The following is a 24545-nucleotide window of genomic DNA, read 5'->3' as shown; positions in this document are numbered from 1 at the left end:
TTATGAGTCTACAACCACACAAAAGATGAAACCTCTTGAATTTTTGCTGTATTAATGATTGATTTTAAGATTTACATTGTCCCAACACTTACAGGGGTCAAAGGGGATCTTGGGTCAACCCCAGTTGGTGGTAGTTCATGTAGTCAATTCCATTCAATCGTATACAACATAAGATCTGCTCGGGCAACTCTTCGGGCTTGTTCCCCTGTTTTAAAATGCAAATGTGAGATATAGATGAACAAGTTCAAAAAGCCAGCATGAAAAACACAAAGTGAATTATACAACTGAATTTAACTTGTTGGACAAACTCACCTGAATTGTGAGGCCAACATCCAAGATGCAGAGCTTTAGCCTATCCAAGAATGCTTCAAACCCCTTCCTAGAGATATAACTAAATCTGTGCATATCCAAATCAATCTCCAGGTAGTTTTCTCCCTGAATTCAGGTATTCATTAGAAAAAGAAAACAGAATCTGTTAGTCCAAAGACGAATTTGGAAGAATGGGGCAAAAAAAATTAAGCAATACAAACACACTCACCAAGTAAAACTCATGTTGAGGACGTGAAAGAACTGGTTTTTCATTGTAAGCCTGCATAAGCTTCCGCTCCGGTGCACTCAAGTGAAGATCTTCCACATTCACAACACGTCCCAATATTTTCAACCTTTCTCTAAAGGGTGCAATTGTATCCACAGGAAAACCTTTGACCTTTTCAACTTCATCGCCAATTAACCTCTGGTGTGAAAAAAGGCACAGACATGAATTAATAAAAGTATTATGCATCATTCTAGGATGACTGCCCCGTCATCATCACTGATGAAAATGATATATACAAAAAGGTTCAGTATGAAATGAGGCTGCAATGCAAACTTCAAAAGGCTCCATCTTACTCTGATATTTTCTTGAAAATTTGATGGAAGTTCCTTGGAGTATATATCAGAAAGCTTAAAGTACAAAACAAAATTCATTCCTTCTCCATCAGTCTCACCCTGAAAAATTGCAGCAGGATACAATGGCACCTGTAGAATTCATGAAAAGGGCAGTATTAGAATAATTGAATAAGTTTTACACACTTCTAGAAAGCAATTCCATTTACATTTAATTTACTTACCACAACGTATCTAGACTGACTACCCCAACCACTTAACTCTTGAATTCAGATTCAATCACAAATGATTCCACCACCCGAAACTTTAACACTTAAATTTGAAACAAAACGATCATACGAAGAAAAAAAAAAGGGGGCAACGTTTACAAGCAAGATAGATTTACACGGCCCTGGGCCTTTGTTTAAGTGGTGAATGGTGTGGTAGAGTGGGAGAGCTTTAAATTTGGAATCGTGTGTCGTAAATAAATGTGATAGGTGGCAGGGTATAACTCCTCAGTTGTTACAGCTTCTGGGCAATTTAGGGAGTATTTAAAATATCCTATTTATTTTATTTTTGAATTTTAAGTTGTCTTAGGAGCTTGAAAACCATTATTCTCTGGCTAATATAAAATGGACAAATATGCATTCATACAGAGAGAGGAAGAAAGGGAGAGAGGGAGGGGGTGGGGGAGAGAGAGAAATACCTGTACATTTACAACAAGAATGGCAGGAAGATCTCCAGATGAATTAACAATAGGGAGTTCCACAAAGCGAGCTATATGATCTATTTTTCGCTGAGATAAAAATACGTCAAGACCAAATGGATAATATGCAGCATAGCTGGGAGCAAATTCCTTCTTCTTGTCCCTGCAATAAAAGAAGATCAAATTACAATGGTCTAGTGGAAAAATAGTTCTGGAACAATAGATCTACATAAGTGAATCTCAATTTTTGAATGACAGAGAATTTTTTATATGTTAATGGATGCCCATTTACAATCACTAATATTACAACTGATATTTTTTCATTAGACTATTCTAACATAAAAAGAATAGTGTCTGAATGTATGCGCAGAATATGAAATGTCTGATATGCTATATGAATGTACATATATACATGGACGAGTGTGTAAACCAATTGAACACTTTCCTCTGAGAATCTTACCTAAAATAATTCGGTCCCCGAACTTTGAAAGTATTTGGCTCAATATGTGACCAAGAATCAAACATTTTCTTTTCTATAGGGCAAAAAGGAACTTGAGAACCTGCTATTGGTCTTTGCAGAAGCTTCTTTGAGGAAACTGGAATTGAACATAAAAGGAAAAAGAAAGGAATTACAATAGGAAATGTTTATACTAGACAAAAGAGTCAAGATGCTTACAATGCATGGACACTAAGAACTACCATAAAATATTATGACCATTTCTTTTAACAAGTAAATATCAACAAACCAATTGAGGAAAGAACTAGGTCTAGGAGAGATGGTAGAAGATATGTCACGGATCAACATTACTTAAGCAGGTACTAAGAGAAAATTCACTGTGGATGACAATTTAATATTAAATTTGAAAAGAACCAAACACTGAGAGTCCCATGGGTGCAAGTGATTTGATTAAAGGAATAAAAACCAGCGTAAGGATAACTACTTGATGAATAACAAGACTGCGGCTAAAGACTAAAGAAAATGCATACTCGAGATAATAATGATGACAAATTTTTTTTATCCTATTTGTTTCTACTGTGTGCATGTGGAATATTAATACACTTAAAGATAGTTCTGGTTCTTACATAAAGTTGCATTAGCTTGCTCTTTCCATTTGAAGGGAAGTTTTAAGGCAGCCTTTTTCCTTGCACTCGGTGGACTAGAAATTAGCGACCTTCTCTTTTCAACTGAGGGAACGGTTGACGCAAGACAAGGCAGACAGGTGCTTGGAAGAATCCCACAATTATCCAGTATTCCTTCCTCTTTGGCAGAGGTTTCATCCACAGAAGAGGAGATTTCATCAAGGAACACAGGTTCATTTGCTTCAATTACTGAATGATCATTAAATTTAGTTTGGGTATCAACGTCATTAACATTCATGATCTGTACATTGCTCCTTTGAGAAACCACAGTGACAGAGTTGCTTGCAGAATTTTCTGTTGAAAGATCCCCTGGTTTATGCATTCGATCAGTAGAAGAGGTATGGAGGCCATTGTCATTATACTCTCCACAATTGGCATCTTTCACAGACGAATTACTAGATACAGATACATGGTCAAAGCCGTTTAAAGATGGCATCTCTGCAAATAATAAGAGTTTCAATAATTCAAGTATAAAGACATCTAATAAATCAGAACAAGAAAAAGAATGCACATGTGACTGAAATTTCAAAAACTTACCATCTGGAGCACTTTGGAAATCTTCATCGCAGTCCGATTCAAATATTGCAACTGGATCAAACCACGCCTCTTCGATACTTTCTGTGGAAGCTATCACATTTTAATAAAAATCAGGGGCTATGGCCGTAAGAAAAAATTACAGTAGCATGCAATTTGAGGATAAAAACGTTTGATAAGAAAATGCCGCCAAAGCCTGACTAGTTTGTCAGAGAGATTGTATTCCAACATGCCATTTGTAATAAAAGACAAAGACAACATAAGCAATTTCTTCTTGTTGTCTATCAACTAGCTCCGAGGATGATTTCAAAAGCCTCCAATTGGGAGGGTGGTCAGCTTGTTAGTCACCAGAAAGAACTGAAGGATCCTCTTGAAGACTGAACCTTTTCCAGAAAACAGGAACATAGCTTAAATTGATCAATTGGTCTTACAAGGAAAATTAAAACTAGCATTCTGTCTCTGGAAAGCTCAAATTCCAATAAATAAAACCAACCAACAAACAATTCAACCAAAGAAGAGAATCCCAGAACTGAATTCCGAAAGATAAACTAAATCAAAATTTCAAAATTTGCATCCCATTCTAGAGAGAGATTAAAGAAAATGAACCTTGGAAAGTGGGGTTGTTGAAGGTGGAGCGATCAGGAGGAGCAGACCCATCAAACCTGTCCGGTGATCCCTCAGGCAACCGGGCGGCCCGACCCGGAGACTGTTTAGCCCATCTTTTCACCCCATCTCTTCTCCTCTTCCGGCTCTTCTTCTTCTTGGACGAACCCAATCTCCCTCCAACGCACCGGTCCGGCGTTGACACACACGACCCCATGCCCCCCCTCTCTCTCTTTCTCTCTCACTCAGAGATCAACAAATACCGTCACCATAACATAATTATAGTTAGAGAGAGAGGTGAAGGGAGCTACCGTTTGTTGGTTGTTGCTCTGTTATTGTTTTTTTTTGTTTTCTGTTTTTTATTTTGTTCTTTTCTTTTGTGAAACCAAAGCTTAAGAAGAAAGCTTTTATTGCAGTCAAATAAAAGAAACAAAGGCAGTGACGGCAGTTATGGTGTGGTGTGGCAGCCAAGGCCAAACAAGCCCAAAGGCATCTCATGACATGAGTTAATAGCGGCTGGTCATAGTGGGGGTGGGGTGGGGGAGGTTGAAGAAGATGGGGCCCACATAAAGACAATCATTTTGCCACGTGGCGCAATTTGGTAATCCCTTAACACGGGAACGTTTGATGTTATTGTTGGCGTTTAGCTTACGTTGTTCATTGTACAAGTTTCATGGTGTACGTTGTGTCGTATGTTCTTTCCATCTCTGGGTCAGTCCACGAATTGCCATGGCCTCACAGTTTCTTCTTCGACAATTACAATAAGGTCGGCTTCTATTACTTCTTCAGTTGAAATTATTAAAATATATTATTATTTGTTTTAATAATTAAGTAAAAAATAAAAGCTTAAATAAATAAATAAAAGAGAAACAAACAAAAAGAAGAACAATTTTTTGGTAGTGGTGGATAGGATCATAGGAGGATAGGAGGGGAAGGGGAAATCCATTTTAAAGATCTCAACGCTTTTGTTTTGTCCACTCATTCTCACCTACCCAAATTGATTTGCTTTTGATACTACAGATATTTTTTTGCGTACGCACAACACAGATACAAAGAACAAAACTGTAATACTTTAGATATTTTAAAAATAAAAAACAAATAAATACAACCCACGCTATTTCCAATTTTACAAGGATAAAGAGGCATTTCTATTTCGTGCAAATCATTGACACATATACAAAAATAATTTATAAAATAATAAATCTCTACACACATTTTAAACTGTAATTAACAAAAAATAAGAATTTCTTACTTTCCAAAAAGGGGACGAGTATTTTCCATTTTATAAAGCCCTCACTTCTACAGTTTTGATCTTTATATTTGTGTTGTGCGTACACAAAAGAAAAGACTAATTTTCTATATTGTATCAAATGCGACTTGATATTAAGTGAAAATGACACATAGTCAAATATTAAATTGAATAAAAAAATTTATTATCATAAATTTTATTAACCACGACATAAATTTATTATCAAGATGTACTTCAGACTCAAAAATTTATTTTCATCTTCATATTCCCACCGTCCACAACCAATGAATCATTATGGCATCTTTGCTTTGTGAAAACAAATATCAACTTTAGATTAAATCATAAAATATGAGCAGTTTTGATCTTTTGAATTACAGGAGTCTAAAAGATTTGTGGTCATTCACCGTTGAATATAAATTCAATGGTTCAAAAAAGTTTTTTAAAATAAGTGCAAGAGTGTGAACCGTTGAATTTACATCCAATAATAAGTGACCACAAATCTCTTGAATCCCTATAATCCAAAAAAACATGACTAAAAATATGAGATACAACTAGAAATGTTGGATGTACCAAAAGTATTTTACATTATTTTGTGGTGGACACTGTACGTGACTTGGCAGGGACCCCATGTTGCAGCTGTAAATCCAAAATTTTGAACAGCAATCAATTAATGAATACAAACATCAAACATTCAACACGAAAACTTCCGTAAGGAAGCGTTCGTGCCTGACACGGATAGCAACAGCTATCACCAAATTATGTATGGAACAAGAAATTGAAATGGGGCCTTTGATGGGGATTGCATTGCACGTCCTGTGTGAATGCTGCTGCCACAACTATTTCAATTACTACACCTTTAAAATGAGTGTTCCATATTTCTTGAACCTCGTAGTGGAACAAATTATGAAAAACTTAAAGTTTGTAATGAGTGTAAATATGTTTTGTTTGTTAATAGCTGACTAAAGTTTGTTCAAAACAACCCCGTTTATTTCTAACAAATTTATTAAATTCTTAATTTTATAAGACCTCATGTATATAAGTAAACACTTTTAATTACATTGAATTGTGGTTTCACGGCCTAATTAGTGTTGAAGGCGCACCTAATAAGTAGCATGGCCGGTTCTGAGATCTTGAGGACCCTGTATGAAACTTAAATTGAGACTCTCACATAATTTAATATGAAAATAATAAAAATAATAATTTTTCATAACTTAATATCATAAAACAATTATTTTTATATAACTAAAATTCATCATCAATAATAGCACAAATTTTGAGTGGTCTATGAATTTAGGAAATAGGATATTCATGTTTTGGTGTTGAAATTCCTGAATTTGAAATAAAAACAAAAATTCTCAAATGATTGAACAAAAGAGCCAAAGAAAGATTGATGAATGATGATGATGATGATGATGATTAACTTTTTCTTTCCTTTTGATGTGGATTGGAGGTGAAAGTGTGAGGGTATATATATTGAAGATTTTTTTTTATGTAAATATTTTCGGGGCCCACTTGCACTATCCAAGGGCGGCCCTGATACTTAGTGAGTTAATCCTTGTTTTTTTAGTTAATGAAGAGGAGATTTGAACTCATGATCTCTTCCGACATCGAGAGAAGTAAAGCAATTCTTGTGAGAAAAAAAAAATCCAGAAAAAGAGAAGAAAGTGATATTCCTAATACAAGGGGGATAGCTAAAAGAATCTTTAGCATCTTCATTTATGGTCTTGGGCTTAGCATTGTCTGCCATTGTTAATTCTGATTCAGATTCCTCTAACTCTTTGTTTAATGCCTGGTCTACCTTTAACTTAACAAACCCAATCCACCATTACTTCTTTTGCACTATACCTAGAGGCTAGGGCAGCTAATGCAATTAACGAAGTTTTTCTTCTAATTGGAAACCAAAGTCCATCTTTCTTTGGAAATTTATTGGAGTGGCCGTTACTCCAAAGTTTTTGGTGGGTAAGCAGAAAGAAGCCTAAATTTTTTGTTTCTCTCCAGCTTCTATATCCCTCCTGGGATTAACTTTTCAAAATATAGCCCAAACAGATGAGAAAAGAGAATTCAAGATTCATGGTCATGGATCACCAAAACAAGTTAAAAGTTAAAGAATGGGCAAAATCATTAAACCAAGTTGACTACTTGTCATGGGCATTTCTCGAATTAGGGAATCATTAAATGTCATCTGGGAAGCAGCAGTTGACTCACGTGCCGTCCGGGTAAAGCTGCACGCCAACTTAACACGGATCTAGGTTTTAACTTTCTGTATGTATGCCCATTAACAAACACCGATCCAGAAATCATCACACTTCACAAACCAACCACGCACGCACAATCCTCCTTCCTAATGTTCTTAATTTAATGAATATTGTTTGCCTACTTCATGTGCAAAAAGAATTCAACAAAAATATAAAAAGAAAAATTTCTACACACATATATTGTCATTAACATAAATATAGGAATTACTACTTATGTGAAATGAGGAAAGTATTTTCTTAATTTAATTTATCTTATATGTGTGACGCCTATTAAATTTGTCTGAAATGCGCACGTGATCACATTTATTTATCTAATTTTTCTTTCTTTAATTCAGTTTTCGACATTTAGGTAGAGACTAGAGAGCCTCCTCTAATAAAAGAAAGATTGTCTGAGTAGATGCTTGATTTGATTCTCCTATAAAATTCTGGTAAACTTCAGTTTCTCTAATGAACTTCGTACTCACTGAGTCACTTGGTTGACATTTTGTAACAATGGCCACTAGACAACTAGATTCAAAATATAACCTCATAGAGCATTTCGATTAGAATTGTATCGAAAGGTTTAGCTTAGCTCAGCTGAGGTCAGCCTGAGATAATAGAAACTGAGTTAAAAAAATTGAAGCTTTCAACACCAGAGATTCTTCAAAAAAACGCACCTAGCATTGTAAGGTCAGCCCACCAAAAGAATAAAATAAAACTACAGGGTGGGCTCAAGTCACCATAGCCCAACCTGTTCTACATCCACAATATCTACTATTTTAAGACAGCTATAGAATTTACCTAATTTCTGATGCCAACTCCCAGCGTCTTTGCATCCTCCTACTTATGCAGTTATGCTTCCCATGATGAAAATGATGTGATGGGTACTGTCCACGAACCTAATTTGGATTATTTGAGGCTTAATCTTGGGTTGTTGAGCACTCTGAATCTATATGCATTGATGTTGTGCAATTATCCTGAATATTGAAAATTTTACGTTAGGGAAGCTGAACAAGTCAATCAAACTAGTTTGAGCTCTTTTCTAATGCATCAAAATAATTAATTCTAAATTTTACTAAATCATCGCGTGTATCGTTGAGAAAAAACATTTCAGCCTGACTTCATTAAAGCAGCTAATGTGACACAAGGTGACAAAACCTCATACCTTTCTATCATTTACGGAGGCACTTGGAAGAGTAGCTCCTGATTGAGGTTTTGAGGAAGCCGACTGTGGGGAAGAACAGTTAAACTGCCAGTGCATTGTTGAATAAGGAAAAGAACACATACTATATAGAATAACCAAGTAGAGTGTTTCTCAATTTACAACCTGTAAATTCACTTGCCTCTGACACACAGGAGTCAAAGTTATTGTTCTCTTGCAAGTCGTTGCCAGCTGACTTGTACTTTTGAGAAATAGGTGAACAAGAAAAACTTGTATTTCCTCCAACGCCTGTCCCATAAGCCTTTTCTTGCGACTTTTCTGCATTGTTGTTGACTGCATCTTCAATCCTGAAAGGACAATAACAATGTCCTTAAAATATAACAGCGAGACCTAGCAAAAGCAAAACGACTACCTATGTTGCATTATGGTATTTGTTTATTATCTCCAATAAGAACATATTTCTCCAATCACAGAACAGTTTATACAATTTCCTGTTTTCTAAAGAAAGCATGACAAGCAAGATGCAAGCATGCCTGCTGGGAGATTTAACAGGAATGCCAATATTGCATTCCAATATATTGATTTGTATAGGACACAATACCTTTGATTTACAATCACCTAATTAACGCAGTTGACTATATAGATCTTAAATGGGGAGAAAAAGATGTCTTTCTACTGTTATCACATTACAGCTCATATTGAAACAGGTTGGTAAGTTTAAATCTGGAAACGGCTATACAACTCATGAATGGATGATAACAATGTTATTTCTACCTATTATCTTCTTTCGTCAAAATCATATTGCATCCTCCTTGGCGTTCCAGCATTGAGGAAATTACCCCTTTATCCTGGCATATAAATTACAGACATTTCCCACAAAGGAAGCAATGAGTTTCTTCGGTAGAGATCCATCGAGAAAATACTGAGGGAAGGTTCTAGATGCATTACAACAGAGAAAAACAAAAAACTTAAGAAGTCGCACCAAATATCACATATGACATTGATTAATTAGAATTACCAATTAGAAATGTGGGATTCAATAGAATTGCTTAAGGACAATTATTCTCAAGAAAACAATTTTGTATATAAATTAGTCAGGTGACAGAATGGCAGGTTATACCTAATCTCTAGACAAGGCAATGGTCGACGTCTTAAGTCCATATATAGGTACCATCCATACAGTATCTGTCTATAATTAAACTTGATTATGGTCCCGGGTAAAGTTTTGAAGCAAAAACTCATATGTTTAAATCAAACTCAAACGTTCTCTACCTCTTCATTCATACTTCTAACAGTGTCTTGAATCTTCCTTAAGATAATCCCCAAACTCCCAACTTCAAAATGCAATGCCTGATCATGGAATATTTCAAGTAGAGTTTAGAATTCAACAGTAGATGTATTTAAGATCTAAGCTGAAAATAAATAATGAAAAAATCTGAAATTTAAACCTGTTTTTCTGACATCAAATTCTGTATGACAACATCCTTTGATGATATAATTTTCTGAAGGTAAGGGTAAATTAAGAGAAGGCGTTGATGATAAACATTAAGCTAAAAGAATAGGTTATACTTTAGGAATCAATCAAACAAACGAATCTTAAATGCTGGTGTGGATATCTCTTCTATTTGTGTATGGCTGTTATTGCAAATTTTTGCTGCCTCCATCAGTGCTTCTAGTTCTGAGATGACTCTATCCTTTCTCCGAGTCTCACCTTCATAATTATTCAGTTTGCTTTCGAGGTCACAGATCCTTTCTGCATAACATAGTTCATGTCCAATAAATTATTGATGGTATCAAGTATTACATCCAACAACTTCTGTTTGAACAATAGAATAACTTAATTTGCAACATCCATAGTTGATATACAATGGTACAGAATGGTTGAATTCTGGCATAACAGTTACACCAAATTTTTTTTTATTATTATTTGGACAGCCCCAAGTTAAGTTAATTCCTTGGACATGACTCACAAGTTTCACTACCTGGCCCAAATAATCAACAAGGTTTGTACTTAGATAACTATAAGTTAAATGCAGGTGAATAAGAACTTGGAGTTACCTATAAATACTTTCTCAAATGTGGAAACAGTATCCAATTTGCTCTTTAAGCCAGCTACTGTTAACAAAGCAGCAAGTTAGAAGGAATCTGAAACTGCAGCTTCAAATTCAATATAAGTATACATTAAGAATTCAAAGAGCTGCTTGCCTACTTCCTCTTTTTCACTCACGATACGTTGCACGTTATCCACAACTTTCTTTACAGACATTGCCTCCTTTTCTATTGAATCAAATAGCAATAGATGATATTTAATCTTCTCAGATAGGACAGAAAGCTTTCTATCTCTGCACTGAATTGAGCGTTTCATTTCACAAGTGGATTCCTGTACACGAATATGATGCCAATGAGTAATGTGTCGGTTAACACAGTCAGGCTCTACTAATTGGCACACAAACACGAACCTCATAAGCATTAACGAATGTGTCCCTCGACTGGAGTAGGCTTTGTATCGTTCCTTTCAACTCTTTTTGCTTGTTCTCGAGCATAGAATTGTCATTCTGAAGGTACCTTGCCTGAAAGAACAAGCATTCACAAAAACAATTGGAGAAAAGGATTAAAAAAGGGGGGGGGGGGTGTGTGGGGAAGAACAGCTCAATTAAAATAACATTGACTATGATCTCTAACAAGCATTTCGACAAACACTTCAGCAGCAAACATTTTTACGTAATTTGACGAACCTCTCTTTCGAGTTTTTGGCGCAGCTCATTGGAGGAAGCTAATTCAGCCTGCGCTTCCTGTAATTTCCTCCCGTATTCTTCCTCGGTTTGCTTTTGTTTCTGTTTCCAAACACTTCATTGATACGAAGAAGTAAAATGCAATTAGAAAGAAAGAGTTTAAGTTGATTTTCAAATTTAACCTGAATAAGAAGACGAAGTTGCTCGGTGGCAGAGCGTTCCTTTTCCTGGAAATGTGTATTCACCAAAAACCGATCAGAGAGAGAGAGAGAGAGAGAGAGTGGTGTTGAAGACGATGATAATTCTTACTCTGAGTTCTCGGACTTCGGTGATGAGCGTTCGAAGCTGGAGCTTGAATTTGGAGAATTTAAGCAACTCCATTTTCTCTCCAAAATGTTCCATATCTACCTGTGTAAATTGTAATTGTTTGCGCACTGCATGCCACTTTTTAGTTTTGAGGAATTTAATTTTCGGTCTCTGCCTCTGCCCGATTGAAATTTTCATCGAATGCCCCCGCTAATTCGCATTACACTTTCCCGCCACTGAAATATGGAGTTATGCTAATTTTTTATTTTACACAATTGATATTAGGGCCGGGGAAATTTGAATACAGGAGCTTGGATTTAGTGATAACTGTTTTGAATTATTTAATCATTTGAGATATAAGCCTTTTGCGATGATTATAATATTTTTGATACCTCTATTTGTTTTTTGGTTGGAATTTTGTTTTTCCTTCTTAAAAAACCCTTTTTTGTTGTTGAAAGATTTATTAAACCATTATGTTATTTACAAAATAATAATTTTGGGGGCCTTGTGTTATTATGTATGAGTCCTGCTCATGCGTGACATTCGTTGGTGATGAAATGATCTTTATTCGCGTTTGAAGCGCCATATGGCCTACCAACTGGTAACATACAGATAACCAGTTGTTGATATTACTTGATACTTCAATATCGGGTAGCCTTCAATAACATCAATAATTATGACATTTTCCCTTTTGAGATGCTTGGCTGATTGGCTACGTACTGAAATTTTATGATATCATAAAATTATTAGGTCTCTTGTTTTTTTTTTCTTTTTAATGGCATGTTAAGCCAATTTCTCTTACCGTTGACCGATGGATTGACTAGTGTTTTGCAGTGTGCAGGCCGCTAAGCTAACTCCATACAGAATGTACTGGACACTGACATTTGTGTTGAAAATATGGGTGCCCAAATGGGTCACAAAGATGATGAAACCATCGCGAGAAGAATTCAAAAGCTTATCACATATGTTCCCCACCTGCTTGTCCAGTTAGGCTGTCTGGCATTGCTCTTGCTCTTTGCTTTTATCTTCCAAATAAGCAGGATTTACAGCTTTTCATTCAAAAATAGTTATAATAATTGATGAGAATCTAGATGCATGTTTTTGAGTTGATGGATAAAGCATGCCAATTGGATCAAGAACCCTTGAATTATTAGTTTATGAGGGTCCATATGAGAGAGTGAGAGAGTGGGGGTGGACAATGTGTTCCAGGAAGCCAGGTGTCAGGGCCACTCAACTTTTCATTGGGCTTCATTTATATGGTCAAAATCTCGACCCCATTTTCTTTTTATCTGGTAAAAGTCCAAAATATTAATGTTGTGCAGCTAAGCACACGCTGTGTTTAGCAGTTCGCAATTCTGCATATGTATGGACGTTCTTCTTCTTTTTTTTCCTCTCTTCCGTGCATACATGCGATATTAAAAGAGATGATATTCGAATAAAAAACATCAAATGCATAAATAAATACCTTTAACCAATTGAATTATAAATTCATTGTAATATGGATGTTACAAACTCCTTATAATTTATGATCACTCAAAATAAAAGACTTTAGAATATTGTTTTATGGTAAGTAAAATAAGGATATATATATATATGTGTCACAACTACTTAACTCAGCATTGAATCAACTAAACCACTTATCAACCACTAAGCAGGGACCGATCCATCTCATCTAGCATATCACATTACATTGAAAAGACAATATTTATGCATAATCCATAAACTGCTCTGACATCTACAGTTATCAAACATTTAATCATCGAGGCTGGCTCTGCTCATAGTAGGTACCATTAAGTATCTGAAAGCTCTTCATTCGCCAGTGATCCAAATCTTTTGCATATGTGGGATTTATAATAATTTTATGATGTATGGAATGTTTTCTCACAATGACTCTCAATTTTCCAAGCCCATATATGTGCATGAACGATTGTTCATATGTTAAGAACAATTGCATGCGCGGTTTTATATATATATATATATGTATAAACGATTGTTTTCTCATATATACTAAGGACAATTAAACTTGCGCGGTTCATAAATATATTTTGACTTAATAATTAAGAGTCGTTTATATGTGCATGAACGATTATTTTCTAAATGTTGATTTAATTAATAATCATCTGCCAAAAGTTGTTAGTTAGTGCGGATCTTACAAAGTGTTGAAAGTCGACTAAACGCGTATGGAGCAAAGCTCTTTTACCCCTTTATCACATCATCATATGGTGTGGCACATCCACCCACGACTTAGTACTTACTGCATACAACTGATATATATCCACCCAAAGAGAAAAAAAAAGTCGGCAGAAATTTCAGAGTACAAGCATCTGGCATAAAATGGCAGGGGGGAGCTGGTAGACTCCTAGTTAAAACAAAACTCAATGGACGGCATTTACATTACCATTTATAGTAACTTTCCACATGCCATGCGATGCTGGATTGAATTAATTCCTTCATGTAACAGTAATTCTTAGAATTTAGCACGTGCTCTTTAACATCATGATGATACCACAGCGCAATCTGCCATATCCACATGCCTTAAACGACAACGATGGAGCATATCTACATATTTTTTTTACATAAGTGATATTGGAAGAGATGATTTGAACACATTAAGGTTACTACTCTTAACTATTTAAGTTATAAGTCTATTACCGATTGAATATATCATCATCATCTTATACGATATCAAGCTTTTCCCTTACTTTGCTGGTATCCATATCTATCGCATATCGGATATCAATCCCAAAGACGACAAAGCAGAGACCAGTATCACAATCAGCACACGTGACAAAATAGATGAACTGCACGTGTTGAATTTGTGCAAGTGTTTATCTAGAGAAAGAGCAACATATCCTTTCCTGCGAGTATGTATGCCTAACCACAATTGATATTAGAAAGGGGCAAAGGTTTGGCATATTCGTCATATCCATCCATCACTCTTCATTTTTAACAAATGAGAATTGCATATACCAAACTAGGTCACCGTCAGGCCAATGCCAGAGCCTTTGCCTTTTAATTTTTGCAGTACTGAACCACATATGCTAGCTGTTAAAGATAAGTGAATTAATAATAACACGTAGCATTCAGTTACACCGAAGAATTTCTCAAATTTAGTCATTTGAAGGGAAGTACTGCTGACAAGTGGTCCTGCGCACTTGTGCAACAGACAAGGAACTTACTAAGCTGTAGAGAAATGCGCATGAAATGAGAATCTTATTTTACCCAAAAGGCAATGCCCAATATTTCGTGCATACATCCTTATTTGCACGTGGAGTTTACCAAAATGGAGTTTGGTGAGTGCCAAAATCGCTCTTACGGATTCTTTTTCCTACAAGCTTTTGAAGGGTAATGATTCTTTGTGAAAGTTATTTTCGGAATAGAAATTCAAATGCAATGAGATGATCAGAACAGCAATGAATGAAAAATATTGAGGCTTTACTCAAGTGGGTTTGGTTTAGTGGAAAATTGAACGGATTAGGTCACACATGTTGAGCGAATGTAATCAGGCTCTTCAATGAGGTCCCGAGTTCGATCATCCGCATATGTAACGAACCTCTTGGGAAGAACTTTCCCTTAACCCGTGCTCGGCTAAAAGAAGTGACACTCATGCCACCTTTTCTTTTAACCAAAAAATAATAATATTGAGGCTTCCTAATTTCCTCCAACTTAATTAACTACAATTTAATGTGATTCGTTGGTTTGGGATTGGGACATCTAATTTCAGAAAAATAAAAGAGCAACATTTCCCTTTTGGGTAACAATGATCATGATAGGTAGGGGTGGGCCAAGCTTCCAAAAATGGTCCCATTCATCCCCTAACACACATCAAATCTAAAACCATGCTTAGTCAAATCTTAAATAATAATTAGACCCATAACACACATCATAATCATAACAATGATTAAATTATTGCGAACCCACTAACCCACCTTTTAGGAAATCATAAGCTACCTTAATCAAACCTACACAAAAGCCCAATTTAATCTAACTCAGATAACCAAAATATCGTGACCCGAGATGGGAAACGAGAAGAGAGTACTTTGAATTTGTACTTTAAGAAAACGTGAGCGCGACCCCATCTTCTTTCATAACAGGAAAAAAAAAAAAAAAAACGTCTCGTCCCCCACCGTCAATGCGGTTGACTGTACTTGTATTTAGATCCGACGGTGGAGAAGCGAGGCAGAGGTTTTACATAAGAGTGGAAGAAGAGTGAGAGAGAAGGCAGGGAGAGGGCATGAAAAGAAAGGGACAGTGAAACGCTGGAGGCTCCGAGAAAAGCTCTCGCTGGAAGTGACTTGGTTTCGCAACTCCCGAGGTCGCTGTCTATGAAAGTAGTGTGTGTTGTGAAAATTGAAGGAAAGAGAAAGAAAGAGAAAACTAAAGGGAAAACTCACCAGTACGCAGTAGGCACAGTGCGCACCAACCTCCACTGTCCAAGGAGATCACGCAGAGCTTCTCTCTCTCTACCTCTTGCTATCCATTTCTAGCTTAAATGCTCTCACTTTCTCTCATCTTCTTTTCCGAAGCTACTACTTAATCAAAAACGCTCTCTTTCCCCTTCGCGGCTAAGATTTAACTTAATATTTGAATCCGGCGAATGCAAACATTTATTCCAACTCCAATTGAAATCCAAACCCGAACTTGAATCGGATCGGAGTGTGAAAATGGATCCGCCTACGCTCGTCAACGAGTGCTCCTTCTCGAATGCCAATGCGACGTCGTTTAATCTCTCGGAGATCTGGCAGTTCCCGATGAACGGCGGGGGCGCGAGCGGTGGGGATTCTGGAGGAGGAGGTGCGCTGGGGCTGCGGAGGCCGAACTTCGCTCAGAGTTTCGCGCAGTTTGGGGACGTTTCGGGTGCGATTCGGGACGTCTTGGCCGGTAGTGATCCGAATCCGATGAGCTTGGACGTCAGAGGCAGCCACGGTGGCGGTGCCGCGAGGAAAAGGCTCGATGCAGAGGACGAGTCCCCCAAAAGCAGTGGCCATATTGGCGGGGTACGTCCTTCATTCAATATAATTCAATTGCTTAAACTCTGTTTAGCTTGCTGCTAATTATGATTTGGTTACTATTGTTTGTGTTCGTTGATTTGTATTAACTTGACGTATAAATGTGCTATTTACTGTTTGCTACGTAAACTTCTTGAAAATTTCTAAATCTATATATTTGTGATTGGAGCAAGGCTGTTTCTTTAATTGAACTATTTCTTAATTATATATGTATATGTTTTGTTCCAATTTTTTTTTCTTTTCTGGCAGAGTGATTGCGATGGGAAAAGGCTTAAAACAGCAGCAAGAAGTAGAGATGAGACCTGTGAGTCGAAAGCCGAAGCAGAAACCAGTTCAGGGAAGCCGGTGGAACAAAGTACTCAGCCCCCTGATCCACCTAAGCAGGACTATATCCATGTGCGAGCTAGAAGGGGTCAAGCTACTGATAGCCACAGCCTTGCAGAAAGAGTAATTTACTTCAATTCTCTTAAACAAGCTGTGATGTTTTTAATTTAATTTGTTTTTTTATAAGTGATAATCATAATGCAGATGTATTGAATTTTAAGCAATGGAAATTGTATCTGCTATGTTGAGCTATTAAATGAGAGATACTGATTGGAACTTTGTGGTTGACAGGCCAGAAGAGAAAAGATAAGTGAGAGGATGAAAATTCTCCAAGATCTGGTCCCTGGTTGTAATAAGGTATGGTATGGCCGTCCTTAAAAATAAATTTCATCTACTAGTCAACACCTAATTGCATGAAAATGTGTTAGAAATAGTTGGCAAGAAAATTTTCTTATTTTTTGTTTTAATTTATAATTTTTTCTCTTAGTCTGCAACCCAGTTAGACATCAGAACTAAACATGCTGCATCGATCGTATTTTGTTTAGTTTCAGCCTTTGCTTAAAATAGAAGAAAACTGCTGATTAACGCAAGTTATCTAATTCAGGTTATTGGGAAAGCCTTGGTCCTTGATGAGATAATTAATTACATCCAATCACTACAGCGTCAGGTGGAGGTATGAATATTTTTCCAATTCATTACCGTCCGTCATTTTTTACTATGAATTTTTCCCACATGTAATCTTACAATCGAGCCTTATCGATGTACGGGGATGCTGCAGTTCCTGTCAATGAAGCTTGAAGCAGTCAATACAAGAATGAACCCCGGAATTGAGGTGTTTCCTTCTAAAGATGTAAGTCCGTACATTCTGTATCCTTGTTAGAGCTTGGAATTGCCCTGCCCTCACGTTTTTCTCTATTGGAATGCATCATAATAGGTAGTGCCATTTTGTTTGCTAGTTGCAACTTTTTCCCATATGCCATTGTATTATTGCGCATATCATGGTTGAAACTCTTTTTCCAGATAACGCAAGTCATCAATCTAAACATGCACATGTCATCAATTTTCAATGTTTAGTCTTCTGTGGAAATTGGTAAAGTAAAACCAGAGCAAGAGGACAACCAAATTTCCCCGAGTACCTCTTTACTGTATGTGAGATTCTCCATCTATGTTGTTATCCATCGTTGTCCATTTTAATGAGGGAAAACCCAGATTTATATGTTTTGATAAGGTCTGTCAACATTGTTGGACCACAGATCCATTATCTTCATATAACCTTGTTCAAAATAATGCATCCCTCCTTTCCTCTCCGGGTGTCGATCAATATAGGAAGTTATAATTCTAACATGTGTGGATAGACAACGGTGTCCAGTTAGAGTCTTAGTTATAGGTAAAGTTTATGTTAGGTCAAGCAAAAAAATATGTGGGAGGTGATTCATTCCTCTATTTTATGAACTATCATTCTAGTAACAGATCAATTTATCGTTGCAGTTCGGTCAACAAACATTCGATACCTCTGCAATGGCATTTGGTACGCAACCTCCAAGGGAGTATAGTCGGGGGTCTTCACCAGAGTGGTTGCACATGCAGGTTGGTGGTGGTTTTGAAAGAACATAGCCTAGAACGTCCTCTTCGACCAGGAATAAAAGCATCAAGACAAATGCTTCCTCCTCCTTCATTATCTGTTAAAAAAGTATACCGCATTATGTTAAATCAAGGAAGATCTCCTTCTCATATCCTACATCAGAGCATGGAGTTGTGGTTTTGGCTGTCTAGGGAAAGGCTGCTCAAACTTAGTTAAAGTTACTAAACATCATCTCTCCATTTGTCTGTGTTGTGGAAAATTGAACTTTTGAACTTGATATATCCTCTATAGCAGGCTACACATTCTTCTCCTTATAAACCCCTAAACATAACCTCCGGAAAATGAGTAGCCTTCTTGCAAAAAGAATGCTGCTTGTTCTACATTTCAGATGCTCACCTCTTGTGTAAACTCTGTTTTAACATTGATTTATTATTAAAGCTGAAATTACCTTAAATAAGTGAAAATGACGCCCTTGCTTTCTTCAAATCCATATTTACTTTGGTCTCATCTCATCCCTGGATGCGGGCCTTTGTGGAGCTTCCCAAATGTTTATAAGCAATAATTTTTTTTTTCTTTTTTGAAACAAGAACAACGTTACAACAAAAGATCCACATGGGATTTGTAAACCATACAAGTCAAATTTCAAAATATCTATGCAAACATCCTTAGGAAAATTGATTATGTTCTTGTGCCTGCATGATATTTTGAGACACAAATTTGGGGGGAAAGGAGGACATTGGACTTGGACTTGGAAAATCAATTTTTGAAATCAAACTGAAGACTATTTAAAGCTCCCGTTTGAAATCATTTCAATTTTAGATTTTAGTTTTTAGTTTTCACTTTTTGTGCTAGAGTATAGAGGAAAAAGAGGGAGAATAGAAGTGAGAATGAAAGTGGAGTTGGAATTAAGAGGGAAGATGAGAGAGGAGGATGTGAGGGAGGAGTAACAAAATTGAAAACTGAAATATATTTGAAATTGTTTCACTTTAAGTTTTTGTTTTCACTTTTGTTACTCCTCCCTTCTCATCATCTTCTCAAATCTCATCCTCACACCCATTTTCACTCTCATCTTTTTCTCTTAGCACAAAAAATGAAAGGGAATGTTAGCAACCTTCTCCTTTTTCCTCATGACATGTGTCATTTTCTTTACACTTAAAACAATATCATTTAAACATCAAACAACCTAACTTTTGTTTTCCATATTTACCATTATTTGATGTATTGACTTTACTTTAATTTATTAATTTTTTTTTACAGCTTTCTTAATACTTAGTAAAAAATTATTATATTATTTATTAAATATTTTAAAAAATCAAAATAAAAAACCTATCTCAAGTCGTCCCCACCTTCTTCCCCAAAGCCCAGCACCTCCATCTTCCCCACCATCTCCTTAGTGCCACCCATCCCCACCCCACCTTCTCCTCACCACCTCCCCATACTCTCGCTCTTCTCTCACCCTCTTTTCTCTCTTCCCTCAATCTCTCTTCAAACAAAACCAAGCCCCAGCAAGTTTTTGCTACGGTAAGAACACCCTCAAGGCCATGGCAAGCATTGGCCATTATACTAAATTTGGGTTTGAGGACCATCACCAAGCACCAACAACAACAACAACCCATCCCAAATTTAAAAATCTCACCTTATAGTTGCAAATTTTAATATGAGAAATAAACAAAATGATTTTTATATTTTTTTTTTTGGGTGGGAGATGTCATGTCATTACGGGGATGAATGTCTGGCTCTCTCAAAATGATGAGAGGGAGGGTTGGATTTGGGGCGGCAAGTCTGTGATTATTCGAAGAGAGAAAGTTGTTAAAAAAAATTGAATGAATTAAACTAAACATACATCAAATAAGGGTAAATATGGAAAACAAAAGGCAGGTTGTTTGATGTATTATTGACATTATTTTAAGTGTAAATAAAATAACATAGGTCATGAGGGAAAGGAAGAATATCAAAAAGAGAAGGTTGCTAGCCTTAAATGAAATAAAAACTAGGCTTATTTACTGTAGTACCCCTGAAATTTCGGTCAAATCTTACTTAATCCCTCAAAGTTAAAATGTCCCACTTAATCCCCTTGACTGTGGTTTTGTGTTCCACTTTACCCCACCGTTAATGCCATTCAAAAGACCGTCAAAAATGCTGACGTAGCAGGGTCAATATGATAAAAGCACTCACGGTGGCCAATTACTGAGCATACTCAGCATCCTACATGGCATAGTGAATCCCACAGGTATTGAAAATCCAAATCTAAGTGACTGAGATCGTAGATTATGGCAAAAGAAGAACCTTCTCAGTCGAAATAATTTGGGGATTAGGGTTTGGAGTGTATAATCGAAGAGAGAGAAAAAGATTCAAAAATTTGAGAAGAAGTGAATATTGCAGAAGAGTCAAATAAGAAGAATCGACATCTTGGCATTGCGCAAATATAGGAGAGATTGAAAAGGACAATGACAGTGTCGAGAGAGAAAGTAGGTTCTCAACCCGAGTACGGTAAGTGGCCCTTTGCTTTTGAAATGGAATTGACGAAAGCAAGAGATTTATAGAGTGTAGTCCAAGATAATGTCGGAGGCGATAATTTCCTACTCGTTCATGCTTTATTTGGGCATTATATGGCGATATTATCGATAATATCGTGATATGAAACTGAAAAATAAATGAAATTTGTTGAGAAATGGCGGTTTTGCGCACAAGGGGACTCGAACCCCTCTCTCTCTAATCCTCCTACTGAGCCTTATCCAACATGTTGCAGACAAGTTTGTTAATAAAGCTACGACCTGTAATATTTATATGGTCTTTAAAATTTCTGCAAGCTAATATTATCTAGGATAAATTTTCATTAAAAAAAAATTCCTAATGATAAATTTAGGCATATGTTTAATGTTATTTATTATTTTATTATGGAGTTGTATTTTTTTGTTTTTGGTTATATATTATGAAGTTGTATTATTATTCACTATTGAGTTTTAATATTGTTCATTATATGTGATACTAAGTTTTAACGAATTCTTTCTATATGGTACTAAGTTACTCATATATTTTATTTTTGTTTTTTTTTTTCCAAGCTCATATATCTTATCATATGTAATATATTGTAGTAAATTATTATAACTGATGTATTTAATTTTCTTTCACTAATTACTACATATTTTCTAAAGACATAGTGTTTATCAGGTTGCTACACAATCAACTTAAATCACTCAAACCCACCATGCCATGCATTTTATTCCAATTTTTTGTGATAAAATAATAGACAATTGACTAAATAAACATCCTCTAAAGTTATAATAAATTTTTTTAAGTTTTTCTCACAATTTTTGTGATTTTTATTCAATTTTTATCAATATTGATATTTCCATCAATATATCCGTGTTTTTGGACCATCGATATTTCCGAAATTCTCGATACTTTAGACCTTGGTGGTGGTTTTATGTTGGGGGGTCTGTTGATTATTTGGACTGGTGTCTTCTGGACTACGTAAATTTGTTAGCGATATATGTGTATGTAAAAGAACTTTGCTACCATGACCAAGTGGTTGTGATAGGGATACAAAATGGTAAAAAAGTGTGTATAGATAGTGATGCTCAGCTATTTGATTGGTGTCATTTGGTGCCTCCCAGCTTTGAAAGAGTGATTGTAATTTACTTGGAACACCCCACTGTTATTAATGTGGATGAATCTGCAGTGGCTTGGAGGAGAGGGGTTCTATTGCAAGAAACCTAACTGTTGAATTTGAACATAAAGGTGAGAGTGATGAACAATCTGGTTATGAGGGTATGTATGAGGAGGATGAGGATGATGGTATTGTTGTTGATGAGGCTATAAATGTGGAGGATGGGGGTGATGACATTGCTATTGATGTGAAGGACAAGGGTGATGAAGGTACTTTTCCTGAGGGTATAAATGTGGCTGAGGAGGGTGATGAAGGTACTGTTCTTGAGAGTATAAATGTGGAGGAGGAGGGTGATGAAGGTACTGTTCTTGACGGTATAAATGTGAGGATGAGACTATATATGAAGAGGGTGAGAATGACAAAAGGGCTTAAAATGAGAGTGAAGACAGTGAAGAACATGGGGAAAACCCTGAATTTTATGACAGTGCTTATGAGCAAAGTGAAGATGAACAATGCTTGCTGGAGAAGGATGATAAAGCATTTGACAACTATGTTGACCACAATGCTCCAGATATTGTTCCAACTGCATATGAATGAGAGAAATTAGATGATATGGCTATAAGTGATGTTAACAGCTTGGATAGTAGCTCATGTGATGAGGTTGATATGCCTATGAGAAAAAAAAAGAAAAAAAGAAGAAGAGGAAATTGCCCAATTTTGAAGGCCTGACACAGATTTGAGTATCCGAATTTTTAAGCTTGGTCTAAGATTTTCCAGTGTCTATGTATTTAGGAAAGCAGTGAAAAACTATTCAGTATTCAACAGAAGGAAGATTAAGTTCTCCAAGAATGATAAAGATAAGGTTATAGGAGCTTTTAAGGAAATTTTGAATGAAGATCTATGTGTCATAGCTTCAAAATCACAGATATACAGAGCAAGGCAAAAGGCAACTGCTGTAAGTGAGAGGACTTACACAAAACATTTTGAGTCTTTTTGGGATTATGTTGAGGAACTAAAAAGAACAAATGTGGGAACTGCTGTAAATATTAAATCCAATTTGGAGGGTGACAAATCCATATTTGAAAGGATTTATATATGTTTCGCAGCTACAAAGAAAGGGTTTATTAATGCTTTGAGGCCAGTTGTTGGTTTGGATGCTTGTCACATCAAAGGGCAACACCCTGGGCAATTACTCTTTGTTGTTGGTGTTGATCCTAACAACGACATGTATCCAATAGCTTATACAGTGGCAGAGGCTGGGAATTATGCAACTTGGAGTTAGTTTTTGGAACTCTTAGCTGTTGATCTCGGCATTGAAAATAGAAATGAGTATGTGTTCATTATAGATAGACAAAATAGGTTAATTGATGTAGTGGGTGACATGTTCCCAAACTCTGAGCATAGACATTGCTTTAAACATTTACATGCCAATTTTATACTTGCTGGCCATAGAGGATTAGTTATGAAACAATATATGGAGGCTGCTGCAAGAAGTACAACTATACATTGTTTTCAAGTAGAGATGAAAAAGCTCCAAAATTTGTCAAGACCAGCTTTTGATTGGTTGGCAAGGCTTGATCCAATGCAGTGGTGTAGATCTCATTTCAGAACACACTCAAAGTATGACATTCTCTTGAATAACATGTGTGAGGCATTCAACAGGTCTATCCTTGATGCTAGAGACAAGCCTATTATAACAATGCTTGAGAGGATCAGGTATTACATCATGTTGTTGATGGCAAGTAAAAGAGAAGCTATGGAGAAATGGGCTCATGATGTGGGCCAAGAGTTTTTTGCAATTCTTGATAAGCTTAAGAAGCAGTGAGCCTGGTGCATTCCAAGGCTTGCTAGGGAGAGCAAATATGAGGTTAAGTGTTTTGGAGGCACTCAGGTGATAGTTGATTTGAGAAACATAAGTTGTTCATGTATGTATATGATTATTACAAAAAAGAGGTGTTCATGAAAGCTTACAAACCCATGGTTCATCCAATGGCAACCCAAGACTTGTGGGCAAAAACAAATTTCCCAACTTTGCTGCCACCTAAGTATTATAAGCAACCAGGGAGGCCAAAGAAAACCAGGGAAAACTCAACCACTGAACCATCTCCAAGCTCTAATCCTAAAGCTAAACACTTGCCAAGGTATAATTTGAAAACCAAGTGTTTTATATGTAATCAACCTAGCCATAATAAGAGGAAATGTCTAAGGGTAAATGAAGCAGGGAGTAGCAGCCAGGTATATTCAAAGCATTTGATTTTAAAAGTTCTGTATATTTGGCATTCTGATATGGATTCATATGTGATGTTTGTTGGCCAGATACCATCACAAAGGCAAAAGAAGACAGCCCCTCAAGGCAACACATCAACTCAAAGAATTACAAGACAATCAAGGCAGAAACAAGCATCATCTTCTACACAATCAAGGCAAAAACAACCATTAAGTTGGGTTTTTTTTTATTTAAGTAACATTATGAAACTCTTCATTTGTAGA

General features: G+C 36.3%; 3 protein-coding genes across 6 annotated transcripts; 1 reads left to right on the top strand and 2 right to left on the bottom strand.

Moving 5' to 3' along the window:
* On the bottom strand, positions 22-4346 carry LOC18790517. Of its 2 annotated transcripts, none has more exons than XM_007223018.2 (9): positions 3851-4346; positions 3248-3328; positions 2654-3148; positions 2031-2166; positions 1571-1733; positions 889-1017; positions 539-733; positions 313-435; positions 22-205 (listed from the first exon to the last, which is right to left on the bottom strand). In XM_007223018.2, exons 1-9 carry the CDS (start codon positions 4062-4064, stop codon positions 98-100), a joined length of 1644 nt encoding a protein of 547 aa, XP_007223080.1. In that variant the 5' UTR covers positions 4065-4346; the 3' UTR covers positions 22-97. The 2 variants fall into 2 exon arrangements, with proteins under 2 accessions (XP_007223080.1, XP_007223079.1); XM_007223017.2 differs by having other exon boundaries at positions 3248-3337; positions 3851-4345.
* On the bottom strand, positions 5650-11750 carry LOC18789786 (spindle pole body component 110). Of its 3 annotated transcripts, XR_002272139.1 has the most exons (14): positions 11534-11750; positions 11407-11451; positions 11228-11326; positions 10952-11062; positions 10698-10872; positions 10551-10607; positions 10109-10245; positions 9941-10000; positions 9765-9842; positions 9267-9340; positions 8674-8839; positions 8496-8579; positions 8132-8307; positions 5650-5732 (listed from the first exon to the last, which is right to left on the bottom strand). XR_002272139.1 is itself a non-coding variant. In XM_007224046.2 (13 exons), the coding sequence occupies exons 1-12, from the start codon at positions 11726-11728 to the stop codon at positions 8503-8505; spliced, it is 1269 nt and encodes a 422-aa protein (XP_007224108.2). In that variant the 5' UTR covers positions 11729-11750; the 3' UTR covers positions 7958-8307; positions 8496-8502. The 3 variants fall into 3 exon arrangements, 2 of the variants coding, with proteins under 2 accessions (XP_007224108.2, XP_020422034.1); XM_007224046.2 differs by lacking the exon at positions 5650-5732 and having other exon boundaries at positions 7958-8307; positions 8496-8558; positions 8658-8839; XM_020566445.1 differs by lacking the exon at positions 5650-5732 and having other exon boundaries at positions 7958-8307.
* On the top strand, positions 15290-18904 carry LOC18790562 (transcription factor bHLH79). The gene is made up of 6 exons (XM_007223282.2): positions 15290-16527; positions 16789-16986; positions 17155-17220; positions 17468-17536; positions 17642-17713; positions 18352-18904. Exons 1-6 carry the CDS (start codon positions 16195-16197, stop codon positions 18475-18477), a joined length of 864 nt encoding a protein of 287 aa, XP_007223344.1. The 5' UTR covers positions 15290-16194; the 3' UTR covers positions 18478-18904.

The sequence above is a fragment of the Prunus persica genome, chromosome G1 (assembly GCF_000346465.2).
Source record: "Prunus persica cultivar Lovell chromosome G1, Prunus_persica_NCBIv2, whole genome shotgun sequence".
Lineage (NCBI taxonomy): Eukaryota > Viridiplantae > Streptophyta > Magnoliopsida > Rosales > Rosaceae > Prunus > Prunus persica.
This window is presented reverse-complemented; position numbering and strand designations above follow the sequence as displayed.